The following is a 15,395-nucleotide window of genomic DNA, read 5'->3' as shown; positions in this document are numbered from 1 at the left end:
TTGGTTTTACACGTTGTAAACGTCAAGTTTCTAATTAATTCATGAGTTTGTTTATTTTTAAAATTGTCACTGTTATGTTAGGAGTTCGTTCCTTTTTAAGTGTTTTTTTGGGTACTGCACATACGTTAATATATAACTTTTATTACTAATATCTTTAATTATCTATTGTAAAAAATTATGAAAATTTTATATTTTGAAAATATTCGTCGAGACAAGTTGAACAACATCTTATATGATGATATTTATTTTTATATTTTTATATATTAATAAAAAATTACGATCAAAATAAATTATATAAATAATAGTAGTACGCATGATTCTCAAACGACACTTAAAAAGTATCAGAGAGAAAAATCGAACGCCCAACTTCCTTATCACTATGCTCTAGAGCTCATTCACTTCGGCCATCATTCGTGAGTTATGCATCAATACGGAATTGTCTGTTTTTTGTGTTGTTTTTTTCTTATGACAAGAGAATGTTTGAGAATTTTAATCACTTAAATTATAGAATCAAATTCTTGTCTTATTATATTTCCATGTCAATATGTACAACAAATCTCAAATGCAGCCGGCTTCATAGAATTCTTTACAAATGGCAATGCCGTTTGTAGTTTTGTCCATTATATTATTTCTTCTCCATAAAATTAAAAGAGTTGCATAACATAAATTCATTTACTTCATACAAATTATTAGAATCCTTAACACAAACATGTCACATGAAATTATTGAGGAGAAAGAAGAAGAGTCTCATTGGTTTATCAACACAAAAGATCAAAAGGAAAAAATCATGAAGATTATTCAATACCAAAAATCTCAATATTTGTCTACAACATCATCATCATCACCACCATCTTTGTTATCTTCAGCTGCATCTTCTTCATCTTACTCTAAATCTAGAAGTTTGTTGGAATTGATGAAAGGTGGAAGCACATCTATGAGGAGATTATTTGATATGGAGCATACAAGTTTGTCAAATCATTTTGATTATTATAGTGGTTCACCTATTATTAAGCCTATTTCTTTGTGGGATAGTGATTCAGAAAGAGAGTTTCAAGACCCTTGGGACTTGATCAAGAAGATTGGATCCACAAGTTTTTATGGTATTGATAGAGAAAGTGAGTTAGCTTCAAAGGGTAGTCATATGGATGGAGATTTTGTTTCTCAAAATATAAATGACAAAAAGGGTAAGCACAAATTGACTAGGAAGAAAAAATTTAGGAGATTGCCTGGATTAGGATTTTGGAGACGCGGAAGATTCATATTCATTTTAAGATTGAGAAGAATTAAGTTTCGAATTTGGGGTAGAAAATTCAGCTAGAGACTTCCTATTTACATTGGATTTTGATTTCGAACATGATTGAAATCAAGGTTTATAACAAAAAGGTCATCAGCGACAACCTGAATTGCAACATCAAATTTTTGTATGTCTCTGCAACAATGACACGACCGCGATTAAGACCGCATGCATTACATTTTATTGCAATTATCTGCAATATCAAGGACCATGATGCAACCTCGATGATTAAGGCGGCGTACACTATTATCCACAATATCAAGGATTGCGATGCGACCTATATTTAAAACCTTAATTGAAACCATCAAGTGGAGAATCTATGAGTTAAAAGACAATCCCTTCACAACTTGCAAACCTAGCTGATTTTACATTACACAAAGTGTTACTATACATTGGAGAAAAAAAAAACTATTACACCTTACAAATGACACAATGATTTGATACAATTCTTGCTATGATACTTCCTTCTTCAATAACCAATCCACTAGTCTGTTTATTCCAAAGATGAACCCCATAAGTCTCAAAATTAAGTTGTCTCAATTTGGCTTCAACCCATTTTTCTTCAATTCTAGCTTTAGGCCTCATAAAAAAACCACCTATCTTATTCCAATCAGCTGGATAAAAAGCCAAAGGTGGCAAAATTGAAAATTCCAAACCATGTTTTTCCCCAAGTCTTTCAACAACTCTGGAAACAAGGTAAGGACCATTATGCCCCCATTTATTTCCATTAAAAGTCAAAGCAAATTCATTAATAAACATTAGAAGAAGTGGATGATTCTTATCAAAAATAAGAACAGCATTGTTTAATCTAGTCCATTGTTTAGTAACATAATTCATGCTTTGTGCTCCAATACAATTCCTCAAACCAATCAAAGGTTTCAATAGTATAAAATCAATGTCTAAATACACACCACCATATTTATACAAAGCAACTAGTCTTATCAAATTTGATAGATTTTGAAACAAAGGAATCTCACCAGGATCTATTTTTCCTTCCCTTAACTCATCAAACCAATATTCAGCTAAAGTACCTTTGACCAAAAATGACAAGTTTGGTGTTATAGCTTGAACTTTGAACCCTTTATCAAGAAATGGTTTGAGAATTTTGTAGCCATGAATTGAGTCCAAAGTTCTTGATAGAATTGTCAAACATGCTTTTGGTTGAGCCTTGAAAAGACTTTCTACAGACAAAATCTCTCTTTCACCAAATGAACTTGATGGTGAAATCCATGTCATGAAGAATTGTGACTCACACGATTCATTTTTGAGAAATTTATGGATTCTAGCATGGAATTGTTTTGCCAATCTATCTAACTTTAGAATCTTGAACTCTTGTAGATTCTCTTTAAACCATTCAATTCTTTGTTCTTTGTTGAGATTGAATGGAACAACTAGTACTTTTTGATTTGCATAATCAACCTCATCTGATTTCTCTTCTTGCATGGAAATTAAAAGTCTAACATTGTGATGAAGTGTATTAAGTGTTGACCTTTGAGCTTGTAACATAACAAGAGGTTCTTTTTTTTTAGCATGGAGTATAAGAGAATCATGGTGGATAAATTGCTCACGTTGTTTGAGAAAGAATATGGTAGATAATGTGATAATTAGAGAAAAGATAGAAAAAATCTTGGCAAGCTGTTTAATCACCCGAGGATTAAACATTCTATTTGAGTTAGAAGATGTTCTATTTGTTTTTATGAGAGTTTTAATGGGAAAGAGACTTTGTAGGATAGATATAGTCGGGTGGAAATCCTATCCATTGATATTTTTGTTAAGTCAGATCTCAGCCTTACACTTTTTAATCAACTATAATTTTAATTTAAAAAAATTAAAATGAATGGTGATGTATTGACTAAACCTCATCCAGTGAAAATATTATGGGAGAGGATCCATGTCCGATATAGCCATAGGTTTGACTTTTAAGTTATGCTATGATGAAGATATTTAAAATAGGGTAATTTTTTTAAAACAAAAATAGGGTTATATTAACATGTGCTTTTAGGACATATGATAAGCTATCTAAATTCATTCATGCCGGTAATTGAACCTGAATCAGGCAGGTCATGATTTAATACAATAACCAAACCAACCAGGCTATCTAAATTAAAAAATAAAAAATAACATTAAATAATATAAGAAATTCAGTGTTAAAAATTAAGGTCGATTATAAAAGTAATAAAAAAATATTTCTATAACATGTACCTATACATTTTTCCTTTAAAATATGAAGGTTTAGTAGTATTTAATTTTGGTGATTTTTGAGGAAATTCTTGTATGTTGTCCACGTTTGAAGTATTCAAAGTTGAGTGAAGGTTGAATTGCTATTGAACAGGCTCATTCTAGGGGTTGGTGGAAATTATGGGTGGAAACTGATTCTCAGGTTGCGGTTCGAGCATCTAAAAACTCCACTATTATTCCTTGGGATTTGAGGAACCGTTGGCGCAACTGTTTTGCTAGGAATATGAGCCTGTTGTTTTCACATATTTTTCGTGAAGGGAATGCTTGTGCCGACATTCTAGCCAATCTGGGACACGCCTCGACAGGTCTCCAGTGGTGGAATTCCTTGCCCCCAGCTTTATCGGATGTATTCTTTCGGGATAGATGTGATCTTCCAATTTTTCGTTTCTCTTAATGCTTTTCATGTTTTGTTTTCTTTTTTTCCTTGTTTTTTATTTTTTATTTTTGCTTTCCTTGGGTACGGTTTGGCCCCCCACTTTGTAATTACTTTTTTCTTTTTTTTTTATATATATAAACGAGCACTTGACATATAATTAGAGTATACAAAGGGTGCCAACCTAGTTGGGATTTCTTCTATACTTTTTGAACGCTTCCTATAAATTTTGTCAAGTAAATTTTATTTAATTTTATTTATTTCAAATTATCTGAACTATTTTAAAATTTTAATGCATCAAATTGATGATTAATAACCGATATACATTCGGTGGTTCACTTTTTGGTGACCGCTTTCTTTTGGCCGAATCTTCGCGTCGTGGTTGCCTTGGGGGTGAATCTCTTCTTCTCTTATCCCTTCTGCAGGTGATTGTCGTCTTCGGTCTCATGGTCGTGGCTTTTGTGGAATCTACAATATTTTGTTGTCCTATCAGTCCTGGACGATTCCTTAATCTCTCTTGGGAACCTAATCCCGACTTCAACAAACTCTACGCTTATACACTCATTCAAAATTCTCTCTCTCGTGGTGTTCATTGAAACAAACTTCCTTCTTAACCAAACAAACATGTTAGTAGTACATAGTGCGTAGATCACATATAGAGAACTTTCGAAACAAACTTCATTGAAACTCATCATAGATCAGATTGGACACTAAGACATTGCTTAGTGGCTGTTGGGCACAGACAGCTATGGGCATATTAGAGTACATGCTCAATTTAATCATTAAAATTGTACGACTGTATCAACCTAATCTTCTACGATAATAATATTATAAAACGATCTCTAAATTAGAACATGTTAATCAGATTCGTGTCTCTATTGGTATTTATCGAGACTTTCATAATATTAAGTTTGTAATATTTAGAATGCATTTGAAACTAAATGAATTAATGCGATAATTGCATGCACTATCTTGCCAACATTGATCCCATTGAAAAAATTTCTTAGGTTTTGAGTATATCCCTAACGAACAACTGACCCACATGAAACCGCGACTAATAACATGATTGTTTGGTTTCGCGGTGGAGGACCTGTGACTGTAGAAGCTACAATATGGAGCCCCGCCACAGTGGATTGATAGATCAACTACAAAGAAGAAAAGTAACTACAAAGAAAAATCGACCTAATACAACATTGAATATGGTCAGGCAAAAAAACAATGCCCTTCTTTGTGATACAACAGAAATTAGCAGGGGAAATTCCCCCTCGGCATACCTAAAACCACTATACTAGAGGTTTTAGATGAGCAGAGCACATAGATAAAATCATTTTTCCTCCAAACTGCCGTCTCATGAATGGCACATTCTTCGGTTGCTGCAATGATGGTAGTTCTTGTTCATCTTAGCAACATTTTCATTCCTTCAATCGTTTGTTAGATACAGGCTGGGGCGTTCTGAAATCACAACTAAGAAAACTAAGCACAGTCACCTATTATATGGAATACTAATACTCACTCCTACAACTAAAGCTAGTGGTTTCATAAATCTTCATGTTTAACTAAAGGGGAAAATTGAAGAATGATTTTCCTCTTGGAAGGAGGCATAGATTCAAACCATTATAGCAGATTTCTGTCTAATTGATCGTAATAAACCATTGTAGAATAAAATATAGATCAAGATTCAGGAAATATAAAATTTTAAAGTCGTGCTACCAACATGAAGAAGAAAATAACCAGGAATATATAGAGGAAAAGCTTGAGACCAAAAACATGGACAAAAAGCACAGTCCTAGACAGATCAGACTTAACTTAATGTAACCCCCCACCCATTCCCCCTATACATGTAAAAAAAGAAAACTCTGTTTTTTTCCTTGAAGAAAACAATACAAAATAAACGGTAGCTTAAGTTACCTTGGGAAGCTGGTACGTTTTTCCATTTGCCGATTGACAGGATTGGGATTTAATGGCCGGGTCTCAGCATCTGAAGCCTGAAAATTAGTGAATTGTCACAAGGTAGATCAACCTTTTCCCAAAGGTAGAATATACATCAAACCACATAATAAAATATTCCAAAAACGACCAATTTAAGTGAATCTTGCAGTACCAATTATTTGATTCTGAAAAAATTCCATGACTAGACCCCTCCCTCAAACCACTGTTATGAGAATAATTAAACCCACACAGCATAAACTCATTAAAAATCATTGATTCCTTCTTATATTCCCAAATGAATTTGAAAGCAACAATAATTAAGAAGCATGCAATAGCATTATGTCTGAAATGAGTACAAGGGAGTACTTGGATAATGGGCAAATACCAGGACTGACACCAAGCCCTTACCTTTTAAGTAGGAATTTAAGAAGCCTGTCTAAGAAAGCAGTAGCAGACATGAAGCCAGTTCACTCCACATTCAGTGATTTAGTCTTCACATTGATGCTACACAATTCCATAAACAATCTGGAATATCCAGTCCACATTACCCGTTATCCAAGCATCACCTATTTTCTTAATCAAAACAGGTTAAATCAACTATCAAAAGCATAAAAAATCCCCACCTCTGAAGCACTTTCTCTTTGTAATCCATCTTCTATCTGCACTTCACTGGATTCCAGATTGACCTCATCCCACAAGAAACCATTTTCTTGTTCAAGAGAAAGATTGTCAAATTCTCTATTAACAGCTTTACATATAGGCTCCATACTCGTTACATACTTCTCTGTAATTACATACACCAAAAATGCATTTAGCAGTTTAATATATGGTTCAGTAAAGAACAGGTTAAAAAGAATAAGTCATCAGAATCATGTAGAGAAACATTTCCTCAAGCCCACACAATGAATTACAAAAATAATATTTAACTCTCAAAAATGTATGCTAATTTCTACCTTCACATACTCAGAGAAAGATTAGTGCACAAATAAATAACAAACCGAAATACAGTTACCAACAGTTATTCTTCAATTTGAACTCACTATAAAGTATTGATCATCATGTTCTTTTATAAGCTTAAAATGCTTCAATGGGAAAAATTTCACAAATCACCAACAAAGAAACTAGGGAACTGTTTTACATGCATAGATGGTGCTGCAAGGGCATATTCAGACACTTGAACAAGCACCATGGAAATGCTATCACCAAAAAGGAAAAAGAAAATTCTCTATACAATGCATAGATTATAAAGAACAACGAATAACGTCCCACTACCAAATGTAATGACAGTTAATAATAAATAAATACATAATTGTTTGACAAAACTATAAACATAGATCCTTACGTTCCATTAATTTTCTTCTCATCTCTACAAAAGAATATCACAAACACAATATTGGAATGGCTTGAATAAACTTCTCATACCTGCTAAGCTGCGAAGGGCATTCTCGGCAGCTTGTTGTGTAGCATCCTTCCTTGTCCTACCCATACCAAAGCCTATTTTATCACCAGTGTATAGTACCTAAACCAAGGCATCAGACAATTTCAAACACAGGTTATGAGTAATATAAAACAGAAGACTAGACCTAAAGCTAAAGCTAAGTTTATTTCAGATTCAAGTAAAATGTGACAACTTTGCCAACAAAGGTTAAACACGGCAACATGCAAATATGAGGAGCAATGGCAACCAAAAGTGGCAAGGCATACTATTAGGCCACAATAACATTTTTACAGGAAATTTAGTGCAAAGCCAATAGCATTTAAGATGATGATAGAAGACTGGGAAATGACATTGGGCAATAGTCAAGCACTCAAGCAGTTCACTATAAATTTTTTATTTTGGTTACATTAGAATGAGATGTTAACCTAAGATCTCATACATACTACCCAATCCCCTCACCACTAGACCAAACACAATGGCTTAGTTTATGATAAATTGCTTGAAGTACGAAACCAAGAAAACATCTAAAGTAAATTATGAGATAAAGCCAAATGGAAAACAGATCTAATCTGACCACTATCATGCAGGTCAAAATATATTAGATATTGATAATCATTAATCTACAAAATACCAAAAAACAGTTTAAAAACCACTAATCAGCTCATCCATCTTATATAATATAACAAATACTAAATGGGCCAAGTAAATAACGACGTCGACGACGTGTAAAAACTACACTAGTATATAATCATAATCGTTACAAAAAAAAAAATCAGAACTTTCACTTACCTCCACTGAAAATCGCAAGTCTTTGCTGGTGCTTACAACTGACCTAAATTCAACCTATAAAAAGGAATACATAAAAATACATTTCATCAAAAATAGAGGAAAGAAATGCTCACTTGAGTGCAGAAACCATTCATACCGTATCAGACAACCGCCTCGCGATTTCTTGCAGCACTCTAATAGATAGAGATGGTATAAAGTTCGATTTTCCAACTTCATTTTGTAAATCTCTGCCATTAGAAGACGCGTGATTCGGAGATATTGCATCCTCTGGAAATAGTTTGGTCCATAACAAAACATCAATTATTATAAACAGCGGAAGAGAATATAATGCTAATGAGAATTTTAAAAACAAGCTTGTACAAATTTCCTGCAGTTCTCCAGCTCTTGAAATTAGATAGAGAAATGATTGTAAAATTTTAAAACTACATGAAATTAAGAATGAGAGCGGGGGAAGCTGTCATATAAATGCACAAAATTCAGCACTCCTCAAATGATTGTCCATATATATCAACATCAATATGTTCAAAAACATGTGGAACCTATTCATTTAACAGAACTTTGAAGCACAGTATTGCTAAGCCCAGATCAATCTTTCAGTATTTGATTAGCAGACAAAATGGAACCCAATGGTTTGTTTTCCTTGGTTTCACCCCTTTAGTGGAATTAACATGTACCATTTTCTTAAACTCACATCCAGTTTTGTTCTATTTTTGAAAAGTACCAAACTATGAAACAAAACTATACTTATGTTCTGTCCTATCCTAACCCAGTTAGCAAATGGTGCCTCTAAGGTCTCAACCTCATTGAAAAAGGGTGTATACCAGTCAGGTGACTACACAATATATAGAGTCAAAAACAAAACAAAAAAGAGAGAAAAGATGTTGCTCCTGGCATCATTTACATTTACAAAAGGCTAAATAAGAATAGGGGAAAGATCAAAAGGTCAATAGAACAGAAGACCAGAAAAATATTAAACTAATCATTATTACAATCATAGGTTTACAGTTAAACTCATATTTGGACAGGTACAAGAAACAATAAATGCTGCTTCAGATTTAGCGCTTGATCTTTTAAAATATATACACCTAAACTTCACTAATTCAAAGGCAAAAAAGTAAATAAATAAACATGTAAAATCTATCTAAACTCCAAAGTAAACCACCCATGACTCTATTTACATTCACAGAGTTTGCATTGCTAATAACAATACTATTAGGTAAGATTCAAAGGCATACATATATATTAAGTAATAAGCTATACCTGATAGTTGAGACTTAGATGGAATAGTCTGCCTTTGAAAATCAGATCCAGAAGTTGTCTGCATATAAGCAACGTTTTCAGGACAGGAAATTAACATTGTAAAAAATGGGAAGCAACATAACATCCATCTACAAACCTCTTCAGCCTTAAGTTGTGATGCTTGTGAGAGTGAAACATTAGAGGTTGAAACCTCCATTCTATGAGAAAACGGTTTTGGTTGAGCCTGATGCTTTTCAGACTTTGCCATATTGGATTCTTTAGCAGATGCAAAAGGCCAATTATTTGTCTGAGTTCTGTTGCTTATATCATCTTCTACCAACCAGCCTCCATATGCTGGAACGGGTGGCCTCGATATCAGGGGAGGTTCAGCTGAACTTTGACCTCTTATATCTGGACCATGCCTCATAGTCAGTAGTCCTTTTTTCATGTCATATTCACGATCAATAAAACTGCCGTCATGTTTAACTGGAGGTCCCAGCAGACTAGGTTCTGAGACAAGGTTGGGAAAGATAATATTAAAAGATAGCATAAATTTTCCACAATATAGAAACCTAAACAACATAAAAAAATGTCCAATACTTTGAGAAGGAATTATGGGCCTTGACGATCCATGGCCAGTGAAATTTGGAATCATGCCAGCAGTTGGCTGAGAGTTTTCATGTCTGAACTCAGCACTGTTTGCATTGGGTCGACTGACTAAATCAGCAGAAACCTTATCATCCTGAAAAGAATAAGATAAAAAAAAATACCAGGATTAGTGTACTATCTACAAAAGTTAAGTGCACATATAAAGTACTGCAGGCCTGAACACTCATCAATACACACTATAAGAAATACCCCACCAAGGTTTGCTAGAAAGTTTGAGAAAATGTTGCTATAACAGAGATTGCAAGTAACACTTTAAGAAACATGGAAACTTAAGAGTATGTTTGAATGAAAGTTTACTAATTTAAGCTTGATTACACTACATTTTGCAAAAAAACGTCTTTGCTATGGCATGATTTATGTTTGGGTACCTTTTTAAAAATGTAATTTTGACAAAGTTTGTTTGGATATTACAAATCAAAAGTACTTTTGAATGTGTAATTACAGAAAAGGTAGTTTTATAATATTGTATACAGGTTACAGAGTAAAACGGCATGTGAAATCTCTTAAACGGAAAAAGCAACAGCCCTATTACATCCATGTCAACCAATGTTTGGGGCCGAACCTAATTAGCTAAAAAACTCAAACAATAAACCAAAGAAAAATTCAAAACATAATTTTTCCTGTGAATGTCCATTATCAACGTTGAAACAAACATGCACTTACAGGTTGGTTTAACCTCCGTTCAACCTCTGCGCCGCCCATTCCTTCACTTATGGGGACATTAGCATTACCATTACCATTTGGCGCCTCCTGTCATCCAGTAGATTAGCCAATATTAAACCAACAGATAAACAAAGCATCTACAATGTCAAAATGATAATACATATTCACAGGTGACAAATCATATTCAATGAATTAAGAATCACATCTATTCCAATCCAATACCTCAGACATCAAGTAGCTGCTCACATCCGGAGGGTGAGGTAAATTTACAACATCATCTTCAAAGAAGATTTCAGCAATTCTTTGTAAAAAGTTCTCATCAAATTCTCTGGGCACAGGGACAAGAAATTAAAGGCATAGAGTGAAGGATATTTGAGCTAATAAAATACTTTTGATGATATAACTTACTTGAAAAAACAACCTCTGACATTGCATGCAACATTTCTCGCTACACATAGAACTGGGACGGCATTGGCAGTCTAATGGGAAAAAAACAAAAATACTGAATGCTCAATCAAGAATGATAGAGGAGAACTTTTTTTTTATAATAGTATATGTAAGCCAGTACCTCTGCTTGAGGAGCATAGTAAGGAGTAAATGCAGGGACGACATGAACCCTGGGCTGGTCCTTGTCCTCCCAAACCTTTGAACGGTCATCAATCACCATTGCCATTTTTGGATGGCACATACCATCGTGAAAAACATTTAGTAAAGATTTTCTGGAGCCTGCAAATTACTCCATAAGGACACAAACAACAACAGAAAAAATAAATTAACCATTATAAGAATAACAACACTACATAATAAAACATGGTAGCTAGTAGAAGCCTAGAACAACAAACTTGCACAACTTGTATTTGCTACAAAAATCAACAAAACCCCATAGGAAAAATTGTATTTAAAATGTTGATAAGATTTCAATACCAGCTCAACTCCAAATTATCTAAAAAGCATCGAGGAAGGTACAAACACTAAAGACACAATATGATCGTACCTGATTTAACACAAATAACCCGATCAAATACTTGCTTTGAACCTATAAGATGCCCCCCTGGGTCAAGAAGCCTCCACATTTCCAAAGCATAATCCCTTTCAGCCATAGTACAAACATACACTTCAAACCGCTTTCGTCCTTTTGCAGTTAAATAGCATCTTAAATCCTCCCAAGCAGGACGTAACCTCACTAGTACACTAGTATCACGAATCTACGTGAAGAAATAATAATTGAGAATCAATCATAGGCATACCAAAACGATACCAAACACAGCTACACCAATTAAATGCAATTACAATGCATATAAACAAATTCATAGAAAAATTGTCGGTTTTACATTTAAATCTATTAACTCTCAAGAGGGGGAGGAAGAAATATACTAAATTACTGGAAAACTAAACAAAATGAATTAGATTTGAAAAATGGCCACCCAAGTAAATTGTTAGCATATAAATTCATTAAGACTTAATGCCTCAGATCCCCACCAACAACATAACACTAACATATACTGACAAACTAGCCCTCATCATTCAACAATGGCATTTATAATTTTATACTTTGAACACATATGAACCTGCTACAGGCCAAAAAGTTGTACAAGCAAAAATTACAATGTAAGCAAACAAAAATCAAAATTGAAACAACATATAAAACCCCAAAACCCTTAAATGACCAATCGTCCTAAATACAAGATGCCAGAAAAACAAGTTATTCTTAAGTTTCACTTTTGCATTGGTAACAATGCATTTCTTATATGGCCAAAAGTAACAGCATAAAATACTTGTCTTATGATCCAAAGCTTTGAAAAGTAAACCTTAATATCTGAGTAAAAGCAGGAATGAATAAGTAAAATACAAAGTAGCTGAAAACCCGTGCGCCTCAAGGAATTATGCAAGCCACACACAAAGGTCAAAGATGTTGTTTTTGGGAAAGTGGAGACCCATTTGACCCTATACTGATACAGATTCTATACATAAAAAATTTCCCCATTCAACCCGAAAACAAGTGCAAGAGGGGCATGAAAAAAGAACAGTTATTTCTTTTGTTTGAGGGTAAGGAAAGCACTCAGTCTCACTTCTGAAATCTGGCCATTTGGGCTAGATATAAGCAACTATAAATATGAATCGACATGAAAGAAAGGGGTTCTTTGCGAAAGATTCGTTATATATAAGTCCATTCATGTACCTAGTTCTACTTTCATTCTTATCATTAAGCATTATCTATATACTACCCCACTTCAGATCGAATAAATCCACTCATCATGTACCTAGTTCTACTTTCATTCCTTGTCATTAAGCATTATCTATGTGGTGCCAAAACTTACTTCATATTGAAGTGTGTCTAGTGTCTGAAACCAATACAACATCGCCGCATGTGGTTACAATAAATTACTTTCATTTTCTCATCTCAAATTAATAATAAATACATGTTAGTGTCAGTGTCGTGTCTGGTGTCAATGTTCTTCACAAAACACTATCAATTCCTAAGTCCTAACCATCTATCAAACGAATCACAGAAAAATTTTGTCAAAATTTATTGAATCCCGATCGTAAATCATTAACAAGCACTCTCAAGTTACCATCAATCACACTCCATCCATAAATAAAAAACCATTAACCACAAATCATATTAAACAAAACACACACACCCACACACACACACAAATAGACAAATATAATATTCAATTGAGAGACTAGAAATATTAAACCTCAGGATTGATTCGAGTAAGAACAATATTCCTATCTTGCAACCTAACAACAGGGCGAAGAACTTTCTGTTCAGACAAAGACGGAACTTCCTCCATCTGAACCTGATACAACTTCCCATTGCTATCAACCACAGAATCCGTCTCAGTAAACTGCTTCAACAACAACCTATCCTCCAAATAACGCTTCAGCTCACCAGACATACCTTGCACCCTCGATGGATCACTCTCCCTCGAAAGCCAAGACCTTAACGCCTCAATCCTATCCTCAAACGACCTCATCGTGTTTGCAACAATCAAAGTCTCATCCAAATCAAACACAATCGAAAGACACCTCAAATTCAACATCCCCATACACGCATCATAAAGTCTCACCGGAACAGCATAACACCAAAAACACGGAAACTTCTTTCTCTTACTCGGCATCGCCACCAGATGAAGCTCCTCATCTCCAACAACCGCAACCGCAGTCTAAAACGCACAATTACAAATCAAATTTCCAAAAATCAGAACAATTCAAGTAAAAATCATAATAATAACAACCAATAATCAATTTGTTATATTCACTCTTCACCTTCATTTCATGAAAACAAGAAGCGTGGAGGTTGATTAAATGCGGTTGTTCAACGGAAAGTGATGAATCGAGTTTACATCGAACATTGAAAGCTGAAATCGATTGAAGAATCGAAAGAGGAGGACAACGTTCACTCCGGTAGGTTCTATGGTGGATGCGAATCTCGTTGTTCGGAAATCGGAAGTTCTGAAAAGCGGTTACAGGAAAATAATCAAGTTCGCCTAAACGAACATCGCCTTCAAACACTTCAGCTTTGAACCCTAAACGATTCATAGTATCGTCGGAGAAGAAAATGACGTAACAAAAAAGGGAAGAAAAAAAAAACGCGGTGATGAATTTTTTTTGTTGAAACTGTTCAATTGTTTAGATTTTGCAGTGTCGTTTTTTGTTTTTTTGCTTTTCAAGTTTTCGCCATTGACACTGACACAGTCACTCGCTATATTGAAGTCTCTTCTCGTAGCTCTTATTTTCTCTCTCTCTTTCTTGCAGTTTCTCGGGAATTTATCTCTGAGTCTGTGATTTTGAATGCTACTACAGGGTTTGGTATTTATAGGGTGAAATGTGGGTTTGGTTAATCAGCCAACGTGGATGATGTTGAGATTACTATTTTACCCCCGCAAGTGTTAATCAGGGAGATGTTAAGTTTACATGGTGGTGAGATTAAACGTGAAAATGTTGGACACATTGATGTAGAATCTACTGTTTGTCCTCTAGTCTTTAAAAAGTTAGATCTCTCATTTACCCTCTTTCTCACTATCTTTTTCTTAATTTCAAATTTTTTTTCTAAAATAAAATAGTTTAAATATAATTATGAGAGTAAGATTAAGAGAGAGATAAAGAAGTCTAACAGAGATGCAAAGGAAAATGAAGAAGATGATCCAAGTTCATTCTTTCATGGTTTTTTTCTTAATTCTTTTGAGTTAGGTTAAATTTTGAGGGATTTTTGAATTTTTCAAGCAAGAATTAATTCAACTTGTGATTAGGTGAATTATTATAATTTTATCATAAATTCTTAATCGGTTAAATGTATTTGTCTTTTGAAAGGATTATTATCTATTTTGAATTTTTGTTTGATTCAAATTAAAAATAGTAAGCTTATAAAAAAAAAAATTAAAAATAGTAATGTGTGAGTTTGAATTTACGTGAATATCGTAATGAAGTTTCATTTCGTAACAGGAGAGATTTACTTTTACGTGAATTGAGATTTGGATATACATCTGTCACTTAAATGAAATCCACCTACTCAATATTTGATATTATAAAGTGAGACTTTAGCTCAATTTAATATTTTTCTTTTGTTTTTTGTTGATATATTTCAATCAATTAATGAGAGAGTTATATCTTACAGTAATTAAGCGTCAATAAAAAGCATCTACAACTGGCATACGCAAATTCATCCTGAATAATCAAAAGATGTTTTGTCTACATATTCAAGTGATAGTCGTTATCACGTTCTTTTAGATGTGTACTTTCAAATGCATGTGAATTAG

At 33.9% G+C, this 15,395-nt stretch overlaps 1 protein-coding gene and 1 pseudogene across 1 annotated transcript; both read right to left on the bottom strand.

Annotated features, from left to right (window-relative positions):
- Positions 1-510: 510 nt before the first annotated feature.
- On the bottom strand, positions 511-4,353 carry LOC123891977 (uncharacterized protein At4g19900-like). Its single transcript, XM_045941834.1, has 2 exons — positions 4,231-4,353; positions 511-3,046 (listed from the first exon to the last, which is right to left on the bottom strand). The coding sequence occupies exons 1-2, from the start codon at positions 4,351-4,353 to the stop codon at positions 1,706-1,708; spliced, it is 1,464 nt and encodes a 487-aa protein (XP_045797790.1). The 3' UTR covers positions 511-1,705.
- A 498-nt stretch (positions 4,354-4,851) lies between these two features.
- On the bottom strand, positions 4,852-14,416 carry LOC123892429 (annotated as a pseudogene).
- Positions 14,417-15,395: the final 979 nt, after the last annotated feature.

This window comes from Trifolium pratense, linkage group LG6, assembly GCF_020283565.1.
Source record: "Trifolium pratense cultivar HEN17-A07 linkage group LG6, ARS_RC_1.1, whole genome shotgun sequence".
NCBI classification, from domain to species: Eukaryota; Viridiplantae; Streptophyta; class Magnoliopsida; order Fabales; family Fabaceae; genus Trifolium; species Trifolium pratense.
Note: the sequence above shows the minus strand (reverse complement) of the source record. Positions and strands in the feature narration are given on the sequence as shown.

What these genes read in the sequence shown, in the direction of transcription:
- LOC123891977 (XM_045941834.1), bottom strand. Translation starts at nt 4,353, where the DNA reads ATGAGACCGAAGACGACAATCACCTGCAGAAGGGATAAGAGAAGAAGA. An exon ending in CAAAAAGTGAACCACCGAAT is followed by an intron (nt 3,047 to 4,230) that starts GTATATCGGTTA and finishes ATCAATGGATAG; the next exon opens with GATTTCCACCCGACTATATC.